The sequence below is a fragment of the Oncorhynchus mykiss genome, chromosome 8, assembly GCF_013265735.2.
Source record: "Oncorhynchus mykiss isolate Arlee chromosome 8, USDA_OmykA_1.1, whole genome shotgun sequence".
In the NCBI taxonomy this organism is placed as follows: Eukaryota; Metazoa; Chordata; class Actinopteri; order Salmoniformes; family Salmonidae; genus Oncorhynchus; species Oncorhynchus mykiss.
In genome coordinates this window covers 27560789-27584828 of record NC_048572.1, presented here as the reverse complement: position 1 = coordinate 27584828, position 24040 = coordinate 27560789, and the positions used below count along the sequence as shown (strand labels likewise).

General features: G+C 42.0%; 1 protein-coding gene across 2 annotated transcripts in view; it reads right to left on the bottom strand.

Moving 5' to 3' along the window:
- Positions 1–24040, bottom strand: part of jag2b (jagged canonical Notch ligand 2b) — a 104004-nt gene that overhangs the window by 17336 nt on the left and 62628 nt on the right. The window contains exons 10-20 of one of the 2 annotated variants that reach the window (XM_021612192.2): positions 19912–20025; positions 17753–17799; positions 15861–16034; positions 13244–13406; positions 12773–12937; positions 6275–6388; positions 5920–6033; positions 5182–5295; positions 4896–5012; positions 4475–4502; positions 3813–3898 (exon numbers count right to left, since the gene is read on the bottom strand). In XM_021612192.2, the coding sequence (XP_021467867.1) occupies positions 3813–3898; positions 4475–4502; positions 4896–5012; positions 5182–5295; positions 5920–6033; positions 6275–6388; positions 12773–12937; positions 13244–13406; positions 15861–16034; positions 17753–17799; positions 19912–20025 (1236 nt within the window). The remainder of the gene's footprint in view (positions 1–3812; positions 3899–4474; positions 4503–4895; positions 5013–5181; positions 5296–5919; positions 6034–6274; positions 6389–12772; positions 12938–13243; positions 13407–15860; positions 16035–17752; positions 17800–19911; positions 20026–24040) is intronic. The other variant, XM_021612194.2, reaches the window with a different exon arrangement.

Below are 24040 nucleotides of genomic sequence, written 5' to 3'. Positions count from 1 at the left end.
TCAGTCCGATGATACTGTGACACCGCCCCAGACCATGACGGACCCTCCACCTCCAAAATCGATCCCACTGCAGAGTACAGGACTCAATGTAATGCTCATTCCTTCAATGATAAACGCGAATCCGACCATCACCCCTGGTGAGACAAAACTGCGACTCGTCAGTGAAGGGTACTTTTTGCCAGTCCTGTCTGGTCCAGCGACAGTGGGTTTGTGCCCATAGGTGACGTTGTTGCCGGAGATGTCTGGTGAGGACCTGCCTTACAACAGGCCTACTAGCCCTCAGTCCAGCCTCTCTCAGCCTATTACGGACAGTTTGAGAACTGATGGAGGGATTGTCCTGGTGTTAATTCGAGCAGTTGTTGCCATCCTGTACCTGTCCCGCAGTTGTGATGTTCGGATGTACCAATCCTGTGCAGGTGTTGTTACGTGGTCTGCCACTGCGAGGACCATCAGCTGTCCGTCCTGTCTCCCTGTAGTGCTGTCTTAGGCATCTCGCAGTACGGACATTGCAATTTATTGCCCTGGCCACATCTACAGTCCTCATGCCTCCTTGCAGCATGCCAAAGGCACGTTAACACAGATGAGCAGGGAACCTGGGCATCTTTCTTTTGGTGTTTTTCAAAGTCAGTAGAAAGGTGTGTCCTTCGGTGTCCTAAGTTTTCATAACGGTGACCTCAATTGCCTACCTGTAAGCTGTTAGTGTCTTAACGACCGTTCCACAGGTGCATGTTCATTCATTGTTTATGGTTCATTGAACAAGCATGGGAAACAGTGTTTAAACTCTTTACAATGAAGATATGTGAAGTTATGGATTTTTATGATTTACCTTTGAAAGACAGGGTCCTGAAAAAGGGAAGTTACTTTTTTTGCTGAGTTTAGTTCTGTTTACATAGGTCTGTCCATAAGAGATTGGTGCCGACAAATTCAACATTGTTTTGACGTTGGCCGATTTTAGGTGGCTACGTATCATTGAGACAAGGCACTTAAAGGACGGTTAAAAGGGGGCTGAAATAAATCAAATAATTTTATTTGTCACACACAGTTGAAGTCATAAGTTTACATACACTTAGGTTGGAGTCATTAAACTCATTTTTCAACCTCTCCACAAATTTCTTGTTAACAACCTATAGTTTTGGCAAGTTGGTCCGGACATACTTTGGGCATGACAAGTCATTTTTCCAACAAACTATCACAATTCCAGTGGGTCACTAAATTGACTGTGCCTTTAAACAGCTTGGAAAATTCCAAAAAATGATGTCATGGCTTTAGAAGCTTCTGATAGGCTAATTGACATCATTTGAGTCAATTGGAGGTGTACCTGTGGATGTATTTCAAGGCCTACCTTCAAACTCAGTGCCTCTGACATCAGGGGAAAATCAAAAGAAATCAGCCAAGACCTCCAAAATTGTAGACCTCCACAAGTCTGGTTCATCCTTGGGAGCAATTTTCAAACACCTGAAGGTACCACATTCATCTGTACAAACAGTAGTATTTAAGTATAAACATCATGGGACCACGCAGCCATACCGAAAAAGGAGACGCGTTGTCTCCTAGAGATGAACGTACTTGTGTGAAAAGTGCAAATCAATCCCAGAACAGCAGCAAAGGACCTTGTGAAAATGCTGGAGGAAACAGGCACAAAAGTATCTATATCCACAGTAAAACAAGTTCAATATCAAGGATATTGAGGCTTGCAAGCCGAAGAGCACCATCCCAACCGTGAAGCACGGGGGTTGGCAGCATCATGTTGTGGGGTGCTTTGCTACAGGAGGGACTGGTGCACTTCACAAAATAGATGGCATCATGAGGGAGGTAAATTATGTGGATATATTGAAGCAAAATCTCAAGACATCAGATAGGAAGTTAAAGCTTGGTTACAAATGGGTCTTCCAAATGGACAAATACCCCATACATACTTCCAAAGTTGTGGCAAAATGGCTTAAGGACAACAAAGTCAAGGTATTGGAGTGGCCATCACAAAGCCCTGACCTCAATCCTATAGAAAATGTGTGGGCAGAACTGAAAAAGCATGTGCGAGCAACGAGGCCTACAAACCTGACATAGTTACACCAGCTCTGTCAGGAGGAATAGGCCAAAATTCACCCAATTTATTGTGGGACGCTTGTGGAAGGCTACCCAAAACATTTGACGCAACAATTTAAAAAGGCAATGCTAACAAATACTAATTGAGTGTATGTAAACTTCTGACCCACTGAGAATGTGATGAAAGAAATAAAAATCACTACTATTATTCTGACATTTCACATTCTTAAAATAAAGTGGTGATCCTAACTGACCTAAAACAGGGTATTTTAACTTGGATTAAGTGTCAGGAATTGTGAAAAACTGAGTTTAAATGTATGTAAACTTCCGACTTCAACTGTACATGTGTTTAGCAGATGTTATTGTGGGTGTAGCGAAATGCTTGTCTTTCTAGCTCCAACAGTGCAGTAATACCTAACAATTTCACAACAATACACACATCTCAAGTAAAGGAATTAAGAATCTATAAATATTTGCGCGGGCAATGAGTCATTTTTCTGGCTTAGTCATTAAGAAATTCAAAGGCCATGACTGAAGCCAAATTAAAGTTGTGTTTTAACGTGGGGATCTCGTGTGTGTTCGGATGTGGCATGCATTTTTACATTCCCTCTGCAAAAACAGTACCCAGTCATTCACCATTCTAGATAACTTGACAGTTTAACCAAGTCTTGAGTCTTAAAGTCGCATTGGCTAGCTAGTGCTAGCCAACTTCTTTCGCCAATTATCTTCAGCTGGTTGCAGTTCGACCATGGCAAAATTGGTTTGATATTGGAAAGCCCACCTGAGGCTAGTTAGGGAGAGTCAATAAATTACAATGTAAACTAAACAATATTTACATGTTGGACATATTTAATTTCTCATTAAATGCTTAAGTCATTGAAATTTGGAGCTATTGACTTTAAAATATTGTTGCATGTACGTGGGGTAATTGACTGATGGTCCCCAACCAGCCCCATAGGGATATTGAATGTCAAACAAAATTAACCATGGGCATTACTATTAGATTGAATTGATGATCATTTGGGACCTATCAGCTGTGGGCAGGATTAAAATAAACCCAACCAAAGGAAAAATGTTACAGTGCCCTTCATTCCATGATATACAATGTTTTCCTATCTCATAAATCTGACTTTATGACCAAAATACTCCTATTTACACTTTGTAGTCCATTTGGACACTATAATAAAATGTTTGACTCATTTATGCCACATTGGCAGTTTTCAAAATGAGAAGATGCTTTTTAGGGGCAGTCACTCTTTAACGCTGACAAAATTCTAACAGTTTCTTGGTTATTTGGATGTCTAATATGCCACAATGTTAGAAGAGCATCTGATCTTTTGCCTAGCCTAGCCAGTGTGAGAAAAACTGTGTAAAAGTCTGAATGAAAGACAACCACTAGTCATCTGACAAAGGCGAGAGAGGAGATAGAAATTTCAGGGTCATTGAATAATTAATCTACTCAGTTTATGTGCGTGCGTGTGCCTGAAAGACAGAAAGATAGTTTGCGTGTGTGTGAGAGTATGTACGTGTGTGTGTGCGCGCCGAGGGAGGAAAAGAGGAAGGATGACCTCTACTCCCCAATAGGTCAAAGGGACGTGTCGCCCCCCTGTTCTTTCTGTCATTGTCATGGTTACGTTTGTGGTGTCCGACAGCTCGGGTAGTTGATGCATTGGTGTGTGTGAGTCAAAGGCCTGCTACACTGGACATTTCAATGAGCATAAGCAGCGTGTTTGCTCCAAGATGTTTTGGATAACCGTATTGTGACTTACTGATACGACAGTCCGGTCCGGCGAACCCGGGGGCACACTCACATCGAAACCAGTTGACACCGTCCACACAGATACCACCGTTGTAGCTGTAAAGATCGAGGGACGGAAAAAAGAAAGAGGGAAGAGAAAGTGTGAGAACAGTGAGCATGAGGTTAGATAGCCCTAAACAGAGCGTACCCGTCTTGACTCATCTCATACATAACAGCAAAGAGGGGAGAGAGTGCAAGTGTGTGTGTTGGGATCCAAGTCACAAAGGCTAAATTCTGCTCATCAATACACACCTTTCAAATGCTAATATCTACCCCCCACTCCTCAATCCAACCCCTTCAAGCCTCCTTCCCCTCCTTGTGCTCCCTAGGTCAGCAGTGAAGAATGGAGGGGAGGGCAGGAGAAGAGAAGGGGAGGTAGAGGAGAGGTTGCTCCCCCGTTGTTCCTATATGGGGGAGGTGGGGGGGACTCATTTAAGGCCCCTAGAGCCTCCATTGTCCCCTCCCGTTCATTTAAAACCAACGCTGGGTTTCGGATTAAGGAACATCTTTCCTGTATTTTACGAGCTGGGGGGGGCGTTGAGACAATTCATGGTGGTTGTTGTACAGCAAAAGGGAGGGTCAAAACAGAGAAAGGGCATGACAAAGAGGGAGGAGAGAAGGAAATGCACGTACCAGGGGTGAGGGTTACAGTCGTTGGTGTCTGGAGAAAAATACAAGATAAAGCCATAAGAAAGTGAAAACCATGCTTTAAAAAAAATATCTATCTAAAATGGCAAAATCTTTAGTTGCATAAGTGCATTCGAGTCAGGACGAGGCCCTTGAAATAGACATATCTACATGGACATGTGCAGGAGTAAAATTGAGGCGCTGAGGAAAAACTCTGGGTTTTGTTTATCTTGAAGTGTACACTCGTTCACTACTTCAAACAAATCTAAAAGCATTGGATTGGTGGTGTGGCCTAGGGGGGAGTTTCCACCATATTTCTTATACCAGTCATTTCCTTTCAAATAAGTGAAGACGTAGCCTCTGTGCGACACTGGTGGCAGCAGTGGGATACACTGGTAGCAGCGGTGGGATGTAAACTGCGACTTACTTTGGGCGCAGGTGGGGCCCTCCCAGCCCTCTTTGCAGATGCAGGTGAAGGAGTCGCCGCCTCCCACACAGGTGCCTCCGTTGGAGCAGGGGCTGGACACACACATGCTGTTCTTGGCTGGAGTGGAAGGGACAACGACAAAAATAATAATAATGTGGTGAGATGATGATATGATACAGACTGAATACATTGAATCGATAGAGACGAGACAGACGGGGATACAGAGAGATATTCAAATAATGCATAAAAGCACACACACACACACACACCCCCCCCCCCCCCTCACCTGTGTTACAGGTACTGCCGCCCCTCCCAGGGGGGCAGGCACAGCGGAAAGCGTCCCCGTGGTCATAGCAGGTGCCCCCGTTACTGCAGGTGTTGGCGTCACACTGACTCTCACCTGTGTGCGCACACATTTTAGATGTCATCCCGAAGATGCTTAGACCCAATAGACCTCGGTCTGTTCAATTTAAATTATGCAATTCATTTCATTTCATTCAACACATCTGATTAGCGCACACGCAGACACTGCAGGGCTTGACATTACCTTTTTTTTATCCACTTGTCCTTCAGACAAGTAGGACAGATTTTTTACTTGTCAGAAAGCTCAAGTTATTTATCCCCCCCGCCCCCAAAAAGGTTTAACACCGTAGACAAAAAGGATGATTGAGAATTGTGAGAATTATTGTGTGACTAGGGTAGCAAAATTATATGAATTTTAGCATAATTCCACATTTCCTACTTATTCTCTCCTGAATCTTCTTACCGGGAGTTCTTGATTTTGGAAAGATTACCAGAATTTTGCAACCCTATGAATGATGCTAGGAAACGCTTCATAAAATAATATCTGGATGACACTTGGATCCGCTTTCATTCAGAGTAGCCTAATTGTTTGATTCATAGATTTTTTTTCTTCTTGTCCATTCATACAACATAAATCTATAATCTGTTTGCCTGAATGTTTATTTTATTCTTTTTAACTTGCCCTGGGCAAGCGTTAATGTCGAGCCCTACACACACTTACGGGAGTGGCAGGTCTTGCCCTTCCAGTTGTTGGTACACTCGCAGTAGAAGTCGTTGACCAGATCCACACAGAAGCCACCATTCTTACACGGGTTACGGTTGCACTCGTTCACATCTGAGGAGGAAGTAAGGAAAGGAAAATAAAATGTCAATGGCTGTGTTATAAGGAGGAGGTGAATGGGAGGGAAAGGAAGATGGAGAAAGGGGAGGAAGAGTAGTATGGTGAAGAGGAAAAAGACGAGGAAGATGAGAAGATCGGAGTAGGAGAAGAACGACAGTGGGAAAGGGTAGGAAGAAAAAATAATTGGAGCAGGAGGATACAAAAAGTAGGAGGAGAAAAAGGAGCTTTAACTTACTAAGGTCACAGAGCCGGCCCTCCCACCCATCAGGACAGAAGCACTGGAAGGAGTTGACCCCATCGATGCAGGTGCCTCCGTTCCGACACGGGCTACTCACACAGTCGTTCACGTCTAAAATAGAAAAATAAGCATTCTAGTTTTTTGCCTTTATTTATCCAGGAAATCCCATTGAGGTCAGAACAGGGGTTTTCAAACTATTTGGGCCTGGGACCCCTTTTGTTATAGCAAATTCATCAGGGACCTCCGAGCATGGTGAGAATTCAGCAGTTTTAAAGCTAAAATTGCAGTGCATTTACGCTGAAAATAATACTTCTTGTATGCCCTAAAAATGTTGAGTTGAAAACTGGATCAATGATGAGTATTGTGGATCCCTGTGAGCCTCCCAGGCCCTGTTGTGCATCTAAGGGTAGCATATATTGTAGATTAACTATATTACATTGCAAAGTTTTCACCCTCAATTTATTTCACAAAACGCTTGGCCAAATCTGTTAAATCTGTAGTTCCCAGCAATATTTATTTAAACAAAATAATTACATGTAAAAAATTTAAATAAAATTCTGGCAGCAGACCCTTGCAGTACCGCCACAAACCCCGGTTTGGGAACAACTGGGTCAGCAGACCTCTTTTACAAGGGAGACATGTCCCAATAACATCTGCTTTGTCCTGAAGTGTGCACTCATTCACTACTTCCCACAAATCTAAAAGCATTGGATTAGTGGATGCACGGGCTAGTGGGAGTTTCCACCACATTTATTATACTAGTCTACACTAGTTCTCTTGCAAATCAGTGAAAGGAATTGAACAAAAACACTTTGGTAAGAAGGAAAAATAATTAGGACATAGCCCTAGACTAGAGTGGTTGCCACACCCACTGAATGAGATCCTCAGGAAGCGATGTTTAAATCTGAGAACTTCTACCCAGACTGAGGTACCCAGTTAGGCGGGCTGTCAGACAGGCAGAAAGAGTGTCCAGCTGGAAAAACTGGTTGCATTATTATAAGACATTGTAATCTTCTGCCATCATGGTCAGGTTGTATACCGGATGTATAAGGACGTTAACAGCTTTTTTAGCGACCAGAAGAATTGCTGTAATTTTTCAAATTTGTGGTTAGATATATATTTTTTTAACCTTTATTTAACCAGGAAGGCTAGTTGAGAACAAGTTCTCATTTACAACTGCGACCTGGCCAAGATAAAGCAAAGCAGTGCAACACAGTTTCACATGGAACAAACATACAGTCAATAATACAGTAGAAAAAGTCTATATACAGTGTGTGCAAATGAGGAAGGATAACGGAGATAAGGCAATAAATAGGCCATAGTGGCGAAATAATTACAATATAGCAATTAAACACTGGAGTGATAGATGTGCAGAAGATGTGTGCAAGTAGACATACTGGGGTGCAAAGGAGCAAAAATAAATAAATAGATAACAGTATGGGGATGAGGTAGTTGGATGGGCTATTTACATATGAGCTATGTACAGGTGCAGTGATCTGGTCTGACAGCTGGTGCTTAAAGTTAGTGAGGGAGATGTGAGTCTCCAGCTTCAGCTAGATATAGTGTAGTCAATCCAGAAAACATCATTTTCAGGCTGTCACCTGGTTAAGACTTCATGTCTCAAATGTATATACTATTGGCAGTAGGTGCCACTGAAAATTAGAATTGAAGAAAACCATGCTTGGAATGGAATTTAAAAAAATACGATTTTAACATCAAAAACTTGATTATAATTTTTGAAATTGCAGTTAAATACTAATGTTATTTCAATGTTTTTATGAATATCGCTAGCAACAGAATACACATTTTGAATTACATAGTGCCGTCAGAAAGTACACACCCCTTGACTTTTTGCACAGTGTTACAAAGTGCTATTAAAAACTGATTTAATTGTCGTTTTTTTGTGAACGATATATACAAAACTGTCATTGTTTAATAAGATCTTGTAAAAAAATAAATACAATTAAACCAATAGATCTTATTAGATACGTATTCAACCCTGAGTCAATACATGTTAGATTCACCTTTGGCAGCGATTACAGCTGTGAGTCTTTCTGGGTAAGTCTCTAAGAGCTTTCCACACCTGGACTGTGCAACATCTGCCCATTATTCTATTAAAAACATCCAGCTCTGTCACATTGGTTGTTGATCATTGCTGGACAACCATTTTCAGGTCTTGCCATAGATTTTCAAGCCGATTTAAGTCAAAACTGTAATTCATCCACCGTCTTCCTGGTAAGCCACTCCAGGGTAGATTTGGCCTTGTGTTTTTAGGTTATTGTCCTGCTGTAAGGTGAAGTCATCTCCCATTGTCTGGTGGAAACAAACAACCAGGTTTTCCTCTAGGACTTTGCCTGTGCTTAGCTCCAGTCCTTAACGATTACAAGCATACCCATAACATGATGTAGCCACCACTATGCTTGCAAATATGGAGTGGTACGCAGTAACACTTTGTATTCAGGATGAAAAGTGAATTATTTTGCCGCATTACTTTAGTGTCTTGTTGCAAACAGCATGCATGTTTTGGGATATTTTTATTCTGTACAAGCTCCCTTATATTCACTGTCAATTATGTTAGTATTGTGGAGTAACTACAATGTTAATCCATCCTCAGTTTCTCCTATCACAACCATTAAATTCTGCAACTGTTTTAAAGTCACCATTGGCCTCATGGTGAAATCCCTGACCGGTTTCCTTCCTCTCCAGCAACTGAGTTAGGAAGGACACCTGTATCTTTGTAGTGACTGGGTGCATTGATACACCACCCAAAGTGTAATTAATAACTTCACCATGCTCAAAGGGATAATCATTGTCTGCTTTAAAAAAATAAAAATGTAATCTGTGCCCTTCTTTGCGAGGCATTGGAAAACCACCCTGGTCTTTGTGGTTGAATCAGTGTTTGAAATGGATTGTTTGACTAAGGGACCTTACAGATAAGTGTGTGTATGGGGCACAGAGATTAAGTAATCTCAAAAAATCATGTTAAACACTTATAGCACACAGAGTGAGTCAACGCAACTTACATGACTTGTTACATTTTACTCCTGAACGTATTTAGGCTTGCCACAATAACAGGGTTGAATACTTATGGACTATTTGTAAACATAATAAAAAATAAAAAAAACAATTCCACTTTGACATTATGGTGTGTAGGACAGTGACTAAAACACATTACATTTAATACATTGTGCATTCTGGCTATAAAATGTTGAAAAAAAATCAAGTGGTATTAATATTTTGAAGGAACTGTACCTACAATAGTAAATGAGATCCTAATTGAGCAAATTACACTCACTGAAGTATCTGACATAGCGAATAGGCTACCAGTGCGGCAAGTGCTGCTGGCTAGCTACAGATTGAGAGAAGACTTGAAATACACAAGATGGTGGCGGTCACACATTGTTGGACTACTTCATGGAGCAAAAAAACGATTCATTTTAATTACAGAACACTTTTCTGAATTCATAAACAGACCCCCCCTGCAACTGGACAATGACATTGAGACTCCTGTTTCCACGAATCAAGGACAAAGATCGTACCGCCAAGTTAAGGTAGGTCAACAATTCTCCATGCTACACAAAACCGTACCTAACCTGTAATTCCCAGTATAATGGATACCAATTTTGTTTTTTTTGGTGGGGGGGGGTTAAATCACATTATCTGGTGTTACAATCTATTGCTAGTTGCTGGTAACTTTCTTGACTTGAAAACTAAATGGTTGCCAACACATGGCTAACATTTGTTTAACCAGCTAAACAGCTGCTCTAAGCGAAAGTGTTCGGAGTTCCCTTTCTAGCTAATAGGCTGTGTTAAGAGTTTACACACTTCCTCTTCCAATTATGTGGGGAGGTCAAGATAATAAACGATCTACCAAATAAATCAATTTTAAAGTGTTGATTACTTGTCCTTTCCATTATCATTCACCTGATAAGTAAAATGTTTTATTACGTATGTTGGGGGTCCCTGGGTTACCGGTTTGCCTGGGAGGGGGTACCTTGGCAAAAACAAGTTGAAGACCACTGCCTTAATACAACGCAGGCTTGCATAAAACATTGTGCTAGTTTACGGAGATCAGTTTAATTCCAATTGGAATCCAATCAGAGAGAGAATATCTAGGAATTGGGAAAGTACAACATTCACCTCATGTTGAAGGTATGGAAAATTAAAAATCAGTACAACCATTTCAATAACGGATGTAATAGGGATGTGCATGGTTATTTGAATAGCCAAACAGACTTTTGTATTCAAATACTAATAATACTATACAATTTATAATTATAAGCCTCTTAACACTGAAGTATTTTATTAATAAATAAAATATCCATTTACCATAACATTTCAAATGATTAATTTAATAAAACAAACCTTCAAAATGAAGTTTATGATGTGCACCCCATAAGAAGACAGGTAGATAACCGGTAGCTTTCAGGTGTGTAGCTTGTTGTTTATGTTGGCCAATCAAAATCGGCAAAGACGCTCAACGTGTAGCAAGTGGAGTGAGTTCACTAAAACAATGCAAGACAGAGTAAAATTACAGAATTAAAAAGTTTGAGAAATGAGGAGTAGGCTACAACAAGCAAACCGGTAGGTTTTTAAATCGGAATGAGGTTGGGGGGGAGCGCAGAATGTAGCCTCAATTGGCCTAGCAAGCTATAGCTGGCTTAGCTAGCTTCCCTAGGCTACCCCAGTTAAGACATGCACTGTTATATGGGGTAATAAATAACATTGTGGCTGCTTCAAGTTGGCTAGTCTTGGCTGTAGCCGAGTTTCCTTGGCGTTCTCTCTCTCCCCCTCCGTCTGCTCGCTCCCATCTCACACACATGCACACAACGCCCCCTCCACAGCTACATGTGTGAAGTTACTGTCTTGTTGATTTATGTATACCCTGTATTAAGATTTACACAGACTAAAAGTAAATTCCACAAATGTTTAGTGACCAATGTCTGTTAATACTTTCATTTAAAAAAAAAAAAATAAAAAAAAATAATAATAATAATAATAATAATAATAATAATAATAATAATAATAATAATAATAATAGTAGAGTAGAATTCCACTCTACCTTTCGTATTTTTGCTTAATTTAGATAAACAGATTGGGTGAGAATAAAGAGGGAGTCATTGAATGAAAGGTACAGACAGGAATTGAAACCTGGTCTCCAGTGGGGAAGTATTTTGCATTTACAGCATTTTCCCATACTGTTCAAATTAAAACAGCTTTTACTTAGTCAATAGATATGCCTAATAACAGATGTGCAAAAAAAAAATGACATCTTTATTCAGCTTTCCCATAGGATAGTTTAATATTGATAATGTTTTACAGCTTTATGATTATGTTTTAATACGAAACACATTGTATTGTTTTATATATTTTAGGTTATACAAACTTCCTGAAAAGTGTAATTCAGGGTGCATTTAAGGTTTCCAGGAATATTACCCCAAAATGTGTAGAGGTCAAGTCTTTCAAACTTGCCATGCATTGAGGTAGTTGGGTTGAGTTTGGCTTGAGTTGAAAGAAGTAAAGGAATTGAAATTCAGGGAATGGGTCAAGAGGGAATTGAATTGAATTAATTTTTGTTGCAGAATATTGAATTAAATGAATTTACTCAATTGAACTACTCAGGGTAAGAAAAGCTAATTGGAATTGAATTTGTGGAATTGACCCCAACCCTGGCCACTGAAGCCCAGGTCACATGAAAAGACATACAGACAAAGACAGGAGACAGACAGATATACTCTTGTGGTAGTAAATGCGACTGAAGCCCTGGTCTAAGTTTGGGTGGCATCTTGATTTTCAAACCGTCATACCGTATCTGTACCATACTGGGGAATAAGGTATTACCGGAAGTGCACACAAGGGGATAAATTCTTTATTTTTGACACACTAAACAATTTAGCCAATAGGGCTCTTGATCCAGGGAGGGGACTGAAGGTCTCTGCTTTAGCCAAGAAGCTTGATCTTGACATCTAGCTACTTAGCTAGTAAGTTAACAATCCAAGTGCATAGCTGGAGCCCTGTGCTGGATATAGTTATAAGCACTTAACACTTTCATATACTGTATAACGAGGTATTGTTATACAGTATAAAAGTTATTTACTTTTCTGCTCTTTTGCACACCAGTATTTCCACTTGCACATCACCATCTGCTCATCTATCACTCGTGTTAATTTGCTAAATTGTAATTACTTCGCTATACTATGGCCTATTTATTGCATTACCTCCTCACGTCATATGCTCACACTGTATATAGACGTTCTTTTCCCCCCCTATTGTGTTATTGTTGTTTATTCCATGTGTAACTCTGTTGTTTGTGTCGCACTGCTTTGCTTTACCTTGGCCAGGTCGCAGTTGTAAATGAGAACTTGTTCTCAACTAGCTTACCTGGTTAAATCAAGGTGAAATAAAAATTAAAAAATTGCCCAAGCCTACTGGTCACAAGAACAGACAGATGGCAGCCATGCGGACCGACAGAGAAAGACACACACTGGTACGTACTTTCGTGGCAATAGGTGCCGCTGAAGCCGGAGTCACAGGAGCAGGTGAAGTTGCCGCGGGGCTGGCTGATACAGCGTCCCCGGGGGCCACACACGTTGGACGAGATGTGACGAAAGCCGCCCGCGGAGTCATTGGTCGCCACGACAATGGTGCAGCTGTCAATTACTGAGAGGAAAAAAAACAGGAGGGATGAATGAGGTGTCTGCCTCTACCTGATCCGGTGTCTAGTTCCCCCAGGTACAGATCTAAAATTTAAAAAAAAAAAATCAGCTTCACCTATTAGTGGGGGGAAATGCAAAAAAAACTGACCCAAGACCTGAGTCTTGGGGAAACTTCATAATACTCTGGGGCTCTGGCAAGTTCAATCTTAGTAACTGATTTGGAATCAGCCTTTTCAATTTCCAGTCGGGCATTATGTATAGGGAATAAAACAAAAACCGGTCCAGAATCAGTCACTGTGTGTGGTTCTACCTTGGCAGGGGGTGGTCCTGCAGTGGTCCCTGAGGTGGGCACAGGTCTTGCCCTCGTAGCCATCGGGACAGGCGCAGTAAAAGTCACCCGTTAGGGCGTGGCACGGTGCCTCGTTCTCACAGGGGGTTGGCTCACACGGGTCTGAAGGAGACCAACCTGGGACCTGTGGGGGAGGGAAGGAGAACGTTCACACATGCAAGCATGTACACAAGCACGAATGCACAAACAAGTACATGTACTACACAGCCGCATGCACACATTCACATGTACAAACAAGTTTTACATTTGTACTTAGTTTAATTTATTTTATCCACTTTATGCAAGTACTTCAGATAATGAATCATTGCCACCCAGTATGGACAGAAATGGTGAGTGTGAGAGTGCGGGAGAGAGAGAAAGTGTGTGAGAGGCCTTGCAACACTTCACACAAGTTATTCTTTAAGTATATAGGTAAACACAAAGGGCTAAGCTGTGGAAGCCTGGCATAAGCTCAGAGGTACCTGAAGATCACCAACACATCTGTGTGTGGAGGTAGTGTGTGTGTGTGTGTGTGTGTGTGTGTGTGTGTGTGTGTGTGTGTGTGTGTGTGTGTGTGTGTGTGTGTGTGTGTGTGTGTGTGTGTGTGTGTGTGTGTGTGTGTGTGTGTGTGTGTGTGCGTGGTTTAAATTAATTTCATTCAACCAGATAGTCCTCGGTGACATGGCAGCGGCTCCCAGTTTCTACATTTTCTCTGTTCTCAGGGCATCAAGTAGGGGAAATTCACAACAAAAACCGCAGTGTAAACCATGGGGTACAACTCGCTGCCATTTAAGGCACTGAGTCTGTCAGTAGTGTGGTGCAACGGGGTGGGCTGATCCACTTGGGTTATGGTGCTCTCCTGGTCATGGTGCTCTCACACAGATTAATACACACGCGGACACAAACTCAGCCTGCGCAGACACACGCACACACAGACAGATAAATGCACCCAACTTGTTCATTTGACTTTATCTGATGGGGCAGAGATGTATTTATTCTATTCTGTTCTGTTTAAAGGCTTCTGAGTGCTGTGGCCATGAAAAGTATGTGTGGGATGTAAACGGAGGGGTCTGAGGGCTAAAGGCTGGGACAAGTCCCATAAATCTAAGCCCCTCCACAGAAGAGGAAGAACACTTAAACACCCTGTCTTTCAAACAGCCCACCCAAAACCACCTGTAATGCACGTCTCAAACGCCCGATCCCAAATCAACTCAGTCAAATTGGTGTGCAGAAGGAAATAGGGGTGTTAAAAGGGTGGGATAGGTGTGCTAAGAGATTGTGTGTCAGGCATGCCAATTGCATAGATGTGTCATAGCAGTGCCTCGGCCTGTCATAGGTATGCCATACGAGTGTAGTAGGAAGGCAGGGGAGAAAGTAAGCCGGTATGTCGTCCTGGCAAAATTAATAGTGGGGGTACGCAGTACCGGTATAACATGAGCCTATCACAATAATTAAAACAAAATGTGAAGAAAACTGTAGGCCATTACTTAACATTATCACGTCAGCCACATGAAATCTGAGCGAATTGTCTTGAAACCGGGTTGTATATGCTCAAAATTGCGCTGTGGTTCGATGAAAACTCGTACATCTGGCCAAGGCGGAAATGAGTTGCCGATACAGAGACGCACGGACAGCAGTGGATGTATGAAGTATAGGCCTAATGACAATCGCAAAACGTCATTACAATACACGTAGGTGTTTTGTAACAGAGGTCTCTTTCCATTCATCAAATTGTGAGTGCACAATGCACTGTTTGGATGTTGTAATCATTTTGTGAGTGGACAAAAGTGCACGGGTAGCCTACAGGAGGGCATTTTTTGAAAACATTGACTGGTTGTGTTTATGTCACATTAAAATATAATGTTAAGTTATAATAGGCCCATAGGGATCATAGGACATAGGGATTCTAGGCCTATGTAATTCTATGATTACCTAGGCTAACAACAAAAAGTGTGCAAGCGCTTGCACACAGGGATTCCTGTACCTGTAAGAAACTAAATAGGAATGTCATATGTACAATATGTTGAACATGTGTAGGAGTTTATAGTGTCATCATGTATGCGCTCTGAGTTTAGCAGGAGTGCATAGGGAAGTCATACGCATGTTGCGTTAGTGTAGCAGGAGTGCATTTGTGGCACATCAATGCAATACAAGTGTAGTAAGTATCATACGTATGTCACACGATGGTAACAGGAGTGTAAGAATAGAGCCACAATTCCACGACAGGCATAAACTTAGCTTCTCAATGCCCTGGAGTGACTGAGTGGGCACAGGGCCATAGTCGAGTTGCCTCATTCAAGAGGGTTCGTATTTATAGCCTGTTACGCCAAGTACAGGACTGGGCTCACAACCAGTACTGTCTGCCGTTCAGTCAAAGCAAAACAGTACAGCGCTGTCTGTGTGTGTGTGTGTAGTTCTAGGAGTGCGTGCGTGTCAATTCTCTTTTGCGGGAGTTTTGCTTTGACTGAATTCAGAACATACCGCTGTTTTTAAATCTCACCGTAAACAGACTGTGCGCACGCATATATACCAAAAGGACCAACACTTTAAAGCAGCACCAACTGGTCCCGAGACTTCGGCCTTCGAACTAAAGGCTCACCTCACACAGTTCCCCGGAGAACATGGTCGGGCACTCGCACACAAAGCCGTCCAAAACGCTGTGGCAGCGCCCACCGTTCTGGCAGGGCCCACTGGCACACCTGTTCCGCTGGATCTCGCAGTGCGTGCCCACAAAGCCTGACGGGCACTGACAGAGGTACCCCCTGGGCCCTTCCTGAAGGGAGATGGTGGGAAAATAGATATATCTGACATAGATCTAACACATGAGAATCCTATAGGAAAGGGTATGACCTGCTAACAGGTAAAGGACAAGTAGAATGCAAGAAAGGACTTGACAGTATATGATATGGATCCATGGTTAACAGGATATCTAGGTGAGCATGTCCTCTAGGGTTCAGTCTAAGAGCCTTCTTAACCTCCATTTACATACTACCTCTTGGTCATAGAGTACCAGTCAAAAGTTTGGACACGCCTACTCATTCAAGGGTTTTTATTTTTTAACCATTTCCTACATTGTAGAATAGGGAAGACACCAAAACTATGAAACATATGGAATCATGTAGTTACCAAAAAAGTGTTAATTAAACAAATCCAAATAATTTTATATTTGAGATTCTCCAAAGTAGCCACCCTTTCTCTCAACCAGCTTCACGTGGAATGCATTTCAATGAACAGGTGTGCCTTGTTAAAAGTTAATTTGTGGAATTTCTTTCCTTCTTAATGCGTTTGAGCCAATCAATTGTGTTGTGACAAGGTAGGGGTGGTATACAGAAGATAGCCATATTTGATAAAAGACCAAGTCCATATTATGGCAAGAACAGTTCAAATAAGCTAAGAGAAACAGTCCATCTTTACTTCATGACATGAAGGTCAGTCAATCCGGAACAGTTCAAGAACTTCTAAAGTTTCTTCAAGTGCAGTCGCAGAAACCAAGCGTTATGATGAAACTGAGGACCGCCACAGGAAAAGAAGACCCAGAGTTACCTTTGCTGCAGAGGACAAGTTCATTAGGGTTACCAGCCTCAGAAATTTAAGCATTTATTTGGGCTGCAGAGTTCAAATAATAGATACATCAACTGTTCAGAGGAGACTGAGTGAATCAGGCCTTCATAGCCAAATTGCTGCACTACTAAAGGACACCAATAATAAGAAGACTTGCTTGGGCCAAGAAAGATGAGCAATGGACATTAGACCTGTGAAAATCTGTCCTTTGGTCTGATGAGTCCAAATTTGCGATTTTTGCTTCCAACCGCCGTGTCTTTGTGAGACGCTGTTAGTGATTTCTTTAGAATTCAAGGAACACTTAAACAGCATGACTACCAAAGCATTCTGCAGCAATTCACCATCCCATCTGGTCTGCACTTAGTGGGACTATCATTTGTTTTTCAACCGGACAATGACCCAACACACCTCCACAGAGTGATTGAGTGCCGCATCGGGTGACCTGGTCTCCACAACCCAATTGAGATGGTTTGGGACGAGTTGGACAGCAAAGTGAAGGTCAAGCAACAAACAAGTACTCAGCATATGTGGGAACTCCTTCAAGACTGCTGGAAAAGCATTCCAGGTGAAGCTGGTTGAGAGAATGCCAAGAGTGTGCAAAGCTGTCATCAAGGCAAAGGGTGGCTACTTTGAAGAATCTAAAATACATGCCGATTTGTTTAACACTTTTTTGGTTAGTACATGTTCCATATGTGTTATTTCATAGTTTTGATGTCTTCACTTATTCTACAATTTAGAACATAGAAACCATTAGGAAAAGCCCTTGAATGAGCAGCTGTGTGCAAACGTTTGACTGTTACTGTATATAGTTCAGAGTTGAACGTTTTAGATTAAATAATTACAGAAATTGTTGAGCAGATTTTTTTTTTTTTACATTATTCATTTAGTGTGTGTGGCATCGAGTCACAAGGCCCAGAGAAGGGCGCATACCTTACACGTCGCTCCATTCTGACATTGGCCGTGGCAGCCCTTGACATCTGAGATAGGTGAGAGAAAGATGGTTACACACAGAAGGGTTTTTAATAACTATTGCAAAACAGACCCACCATTTTAATGTGCAATCAAGGCAGGTAATGTAGGTGTTTTGTTAATGAATTGAAGACGGAAAGTTAGTCGTCTTTATGAACAAAGCAAACAGTGCCTTTAGAAAGTATTCACACCCCTTCACATTTTTTTCCACATTTTGTTAACACCAATTTAGATTTTTTTTGTGGCCTACAGACACACGCCTCGTAATGGAATTATGTTTTTCATTTTGCTCTATTAAGTCATAGGAAACCTATAGTTCACAAGTAAACATTTAAAACAAGTCACATAAGATGCATGGAGTCACTGTGAAATGCTATTTAACCTATTTGAATGACTCCCTCATCTCCATACCCCACACACAATTATCTGTAAGGTCCCTCCAACAGTGAATTTCAAAACAGATTCAACCACAAAGACCAGGGAGGTTTTCGAATGCCTCGCAAAGGGTACCTATTGATAGATGGGTTAAAAAGAAAGAGAAAAAAAAGAAACTGACATTGAATATCCCTTTGAGCATGGTGAAGATATTAATTACACTTTGGATGGTGTATCAATGCACCCAGTCTCACTACAAAGAAACAGGTGTCTTTTTAACTCAGTTGCTGGAGAGGAAGGAAACCACTCAGTGATTTCACCATGAGGCCAATGGTGACTTTACAACAGTTGCAGAGTTTAACAGCTGTGATAGGAGAAAACGGAGGATGGATCAACAACATTGTAGTTACTCCACAATAACCTAATTGACAGAGTGAGAAGAAAGCCTGTACAGAATAAAAAAAATCCAAAACATGCATCCTGTTTGCAACAAGGCACTAAAGTAATACTGCAAAAAATGTGGCAAAGCAATTCACGTTTTGTTATGAATACAAAGTGTTGTTTGGGGCACATCAATTACAAAACATTTCGAAGTACCACTCATATTTTCAAGCATAGTGTTATGGGTGTGCTTGTAATCGTTAAGGACTGCCAAGTTTTTCATGATAAAAAAAAGAAACTGAACGTAGCTAAGCACAGGCAAAAATCCTAGAGGAAAACCTGGTTCAGTTGGCTTTCCACCAGACTAAGAGATCAATTCACTTTTCAGCAGGAAAATAACCTAAAACAAGAGGCCAAATCTACACGAGCTGCTTACCAATTAGACAAATTTGACTTAAATCTACTTGAAAATCTATGGCAAGACTTGAAAATGTTGCACAATCCCGGTGTGCCAAACTCTTAAATCCAATTTATGCTCCATCCGAAAATGTTTGTCGGAGGCACTGTATGGATGGACGGTTGGTGTGATGCAATTACGGAGCATCCGGAGGCACGCAGAGGCCAAATTGAGCTCTGTACCGCATTGGCATGCGCCGGCCCAAAAAATGAACAATGCGGAGGGCTCCTTAAAGCTCAGCATTGACATGATTGCGTATATACTGGCACTCCCGCGCAAACTCACTTCCTTGACAACTTCCTTCACAACAACTCGGCAACGCGCAAGAAGTATAAATGCCCTGACTTCTGCACAGGCCGTATCGCAGTAAATGCTGTATGTCCACTGCAGAAATCAGATTAACCAATCAGCGCCTTTTAGAGACTTACCCAGAAAGACTCACAGCTTTAAAATCGCTGCCAAAGGTGCTTCTACAAAATATTGACTCAGGGGTGTGAATACTTAAGTAAAATTTTATATTTATGCATGTTCATTTTCAATACATTTATGTTTGCAAATTGTCATTGTGAGGGTAGAGTATAGATGGGTATTTTTATATAGTTGATGCATTTTGGCTGTAACAAAATGTGGAGTAAGTCAAGTTTATGAATACTTTCTGAAGGCACTGTATGCAGTTGACAATAAGCTATACCCATCATGCAATAAAAACCAGAGGCAAAGTTGGTGAGTTTTACAGAGACAGCTACGGAGATGGTGGCCTCTTTAGAAAGTGACAATGTGACGTCGCCCAAAGCCTAGAGAGACCGAGAGGAGTGGTAGAAAAACACGGATCAGTAGCAAGAGTGAAAATAACGAGAGAGAGAGCGAGAGAGACAGTGACGACAATAAAGGGGAAAGGAATACTGACTGATGTCACAGTTTTGTCCAGACCATCCTTGAAAGCAGTCGCAGTGATATCCGCCAATTAAGTTTTTGCAAGAGTAAGCGTTTACACACGGTTTCCCCACACACTCATTCGCATCTGTGGAGGCAGGACATGGGAGTCAGAGTCAACGGGTAAAGGGAGGAAAGAAGGAAAGAGAGGTAGAGGGATAGAGAGTAGAGGTCGACCGATTAAATCGGAATGGCCGATTAATTAGGGCCGATTTTGCCGTTTAAATTATTATTATTATTATTTTAAAAACCTTTATTTAACTAGGCAAGTCAGTTAAGACATTCTCATTTTCAATGACAGCCTAGGAACGTTCTTACCTTGTCAGCTCAGGAGATCCAATCTTGCAACCTTACAGTTAACTAGTCCAACGCTCTAACCACCTGATCACATTGCACTCCACGAGGAGCCTACCTGTTACACGAATGCAGTAAGCCAAGGTAAGTTGCTAGCTAACATTAAACTTATCTTATAAAAAAAACAATCAACGACTGTCGTTGCTCCAATGTGTACTTAACCATAAACATCAATGCTTTTCTTAAAATCAATACACAAGTACATACTTTTAAACCTGCATATTTAGCTAAAAGAAATCCAGGTTAGCAGGCAATATTAACCAGGTGAAATTGTGTCACCTCTTGCGTTCATTGCACGCAGAGTCAGGGTATATGCAACAGTTTGGGCCGCCTAATTTGCCAGAATTTTACGTAATTATGACATAACATTTAAGGTTGTGCAATTGAACAGGAATATTTAGACTCATAGATGCCACCCGTTAGATAAAATACGGAACGGAACAAACGTTTTGTTTGAGGTGATAGTTTCCGGATTTGACCTAAGGCTCGTATTTCTGTGTGTTTATTATAGTTAAGTCTGATATGATAGAGCAGTATGACTGAGGGGTGGTAGGCAGCAGCAAGCTCGTAATAGTCAAAGGTATATGGTTGAGAGAGAAATAGTCGACGCGTTATAATTCCAGTAATAACTTGCGGCTGAACTTGAAAGGGGTTCCTTCGTTATTTTACCGTTCATGTCTTCCATAGAGAATGCCTTGATCTACTTCAAATAAGGTCAGTGTTTCGTGCAGGCTTAAACCGCCTCGGCGTTTTGATACCCGTGTAAATCTCACTAGGATAAGGTCACGTTTGTCAACATATTTTCATAAATACGCTCTACAAAGAAAACTCCTCGCTTATATTTAGCCAATATTGATCAGAGTCACCTTGTCCTCTTGCTTGTTTGTAGATGACCAAATACTTATTTTCCACCATAATTTGCAAATAATGTCATTTTCTGGATTCCCCCCCCCCCTCATTTTGTCTGTCATAGTTGAAGTGTACCTATGATGAAAATTATAGGCCTCTCAACTTTAAGTGGGAGAACTTGCACAATTGGTGGCTGACTAAATACTTTTTTGCCCCACTGTGTGTGTGTGTGTGTGTGTGTATATAAAAATAAATGTTTAATTTTTTATTTAAAATCGGCCGATGAATCGGTAGCGGCTATTTTGTCCTCAAATAATCGGTATCGGCGTTGAAAAATCATAATCGGTCGACCTCTAATAGAGAGGTGAGAGAAAGATGAGTGAGAGGGGGAAGAAAGAGGTGAAAAGGCACATTGAAGCCCCACCACCAACACATCAGCACAAAAGGAGTCCACGAATGGGTCTTCTTGTCAGTCTCTCCCACTTATAACAAACTACATTAAAGAATGGTACAAAATCCCTTTAACATACAAAGGTTTGGGTAAAGCTCCCCTTCATTTTTGGCAAGTGGAGGGAAATGTATAAGCCTATACTACTGGTGAGAGCAATACACTTATTATCCAGTCAGCCATTTTAGTCCAACAAGAAGAAGAGGTTCCACTCTATCCCTGAATCGTAAATAGATCCCTAGTCCCTCCTACGCACACTACATGAGTGGCAAAGAGTTGAAAAGGAGGTTGTGGACTGCATCTCCTCCACCTGTCCTCTCTCAACTCCCTCCATCCAGCCACCCAGATAACTTGTTTGGGCCTATCCCGTCAAAAAAAGCAGATGACACCTGAGACGCTAATCTTTTTAAACCACCTCAAAAAAAAGAAAAAAAAGAAAGCCCTGCTGCTTATTATCACATTAAATATTCAGGAGGGGGGCTGAGCCTGGGAGCATGGCCAGTCCACTCCCACACCTGTACTCTTCGAAACCCAAACATCCAACACTCAGGTAGTAAGGGGAGACCAGGTTACGGTTCCAGCTTTGTAAGGGGAGACCAGGTCCCCCCCAGAGCTTGTTCCCAGGTCATAATCCTCTTTCTGGCACACCACACTTCCTCTCAACAGGTACGAGTGGATAAATAAACAAAGATGAAAGAAAAATGTGACACGGGACTCACGGGACTCAGACAATAGCACTCATGACTTGTGGTCATTGAGGTTCGAGTGTAGCGGTTGCCAAGCAGTTTCCGGTGTACATCGCTGTGCTCTGAAGTCACCCGCATCGTGTTGCGGACAGTAGCCATCTTAATTTGAGCGGCCCAGTGTAATGACCACAGGAGTAATGTAGACTCGATGGGGTGGAAGGAAGTACACACACAAAAACACATATACAAACCAATCATACAGGATTGTACGGCTAGCGATAGCATTGCTCATTGTAATGTGATTGGATGTACACATTTTATTCCTGCAATGTCAATGGTTGCAATCTGAATGGACATGGCATTACTTCCTGTAATTTGAGTGGAAGGGAGGGGGGGCTGAGAATCAGTAAAGCACAGTGCACTACTTTTGAGAAAAAAAATATAGCAGTCTGTAGCGCAGGTACATCGGTCCATTAATACAGGACTAGCAAAGGCCCAGTACACTACTTCAGTGAAGAAAAAAAGGGTCTGCAGCAGCACCCTCCTTCCTGGGGCTATGGAAGAAACTATTGGTAATTGTCACGCGAGTGGACTCTCCACTGATCAATGGTGTACTTAAAAGGATAGTTCACCAAAAAGCTAATATTAGCGGAAGTAGCTAGATTCACAAATCCAAAGAATGGATTGCCGTCTCTCGCAGTCGATAGACTTCCGTCATGGCAAGTAAGCAAATATGTACATTTGTAATTTGGATGAACTATCCCTTTAATGTCCAAAAATAAAAAAGTTGAACTAGAGTCAGGTTTTTTGACCAATCGATTCTTTATACAAATATATATATTAGAGTAGTATTTAACCCCCTTTTTCATCGCTGCTCAGCAGTACCCTGAAACATGACCCGCCAAACCGAGCTTCTTAACTCGGAAGCCAGACGCACCAGTGTGTCGGAGGAAACACTGTTCAAATGACAAGCGGTCAACCTGCAGGTGCCCGGCCGACCACAAGGAGTCATTAAAGCGTGATGAGCCAAGTAAACCCTCCCTTAAGCCGGACAACGCCGGGCCAATTCCGCGCCACACTAAGGGACTCCCGATCACGGCCGGTTGTGATACAGCCTGGGATCGAACCTGGATCTGTAGTGACACCTCTAGCACTGATGCAGTGCCTTAGACTCCTGTGCCAATCGGGAGGCCCGGGGTCAACATTTTTTACAATGTATTTTCCCCTATATATTAGACATACCCTATGGGGGGGGGATTTTACCCCCTTTTTCTCCCCAATGTCGTAGTAACCAAATATTAGTAGTTACTAACTTGTCTCATTGCTACAACTCCCGTACGGGCTCGGGGGAGGCGAAGGTCGAAAGTCATGCGTCCTCCGAAACACAACCAAGCCGCACTGCTTCTTAACACAGCGCGTATCCAACCCGGAAGCCAGCCGCACCAATGTGTCGGAGGAAACACTGTGCACCTGGCGACCTTGGTTAGCGTGCACTGCGCCCAGCCCGCCATAGGAGTTGATGGTGCGCGATGAGACAAAGATATCCCTACCGGCCAAACCCTCCCTAACCCGGACGACGCTAGGCCAATTGTGCGTCGCCCCACGGACCTCCCAGTCGCGGCCGGCTGCAATAGAGCCTGGGCGATACACTATGTGTTTTTAATAAAATCAACTATATGTCTGATGTTTTAGGCACACTGTGATTAAATAATTATGACACACAAATGACTCAAGAGGGAGCCAAAGATCAAGATCCCATAAACAGA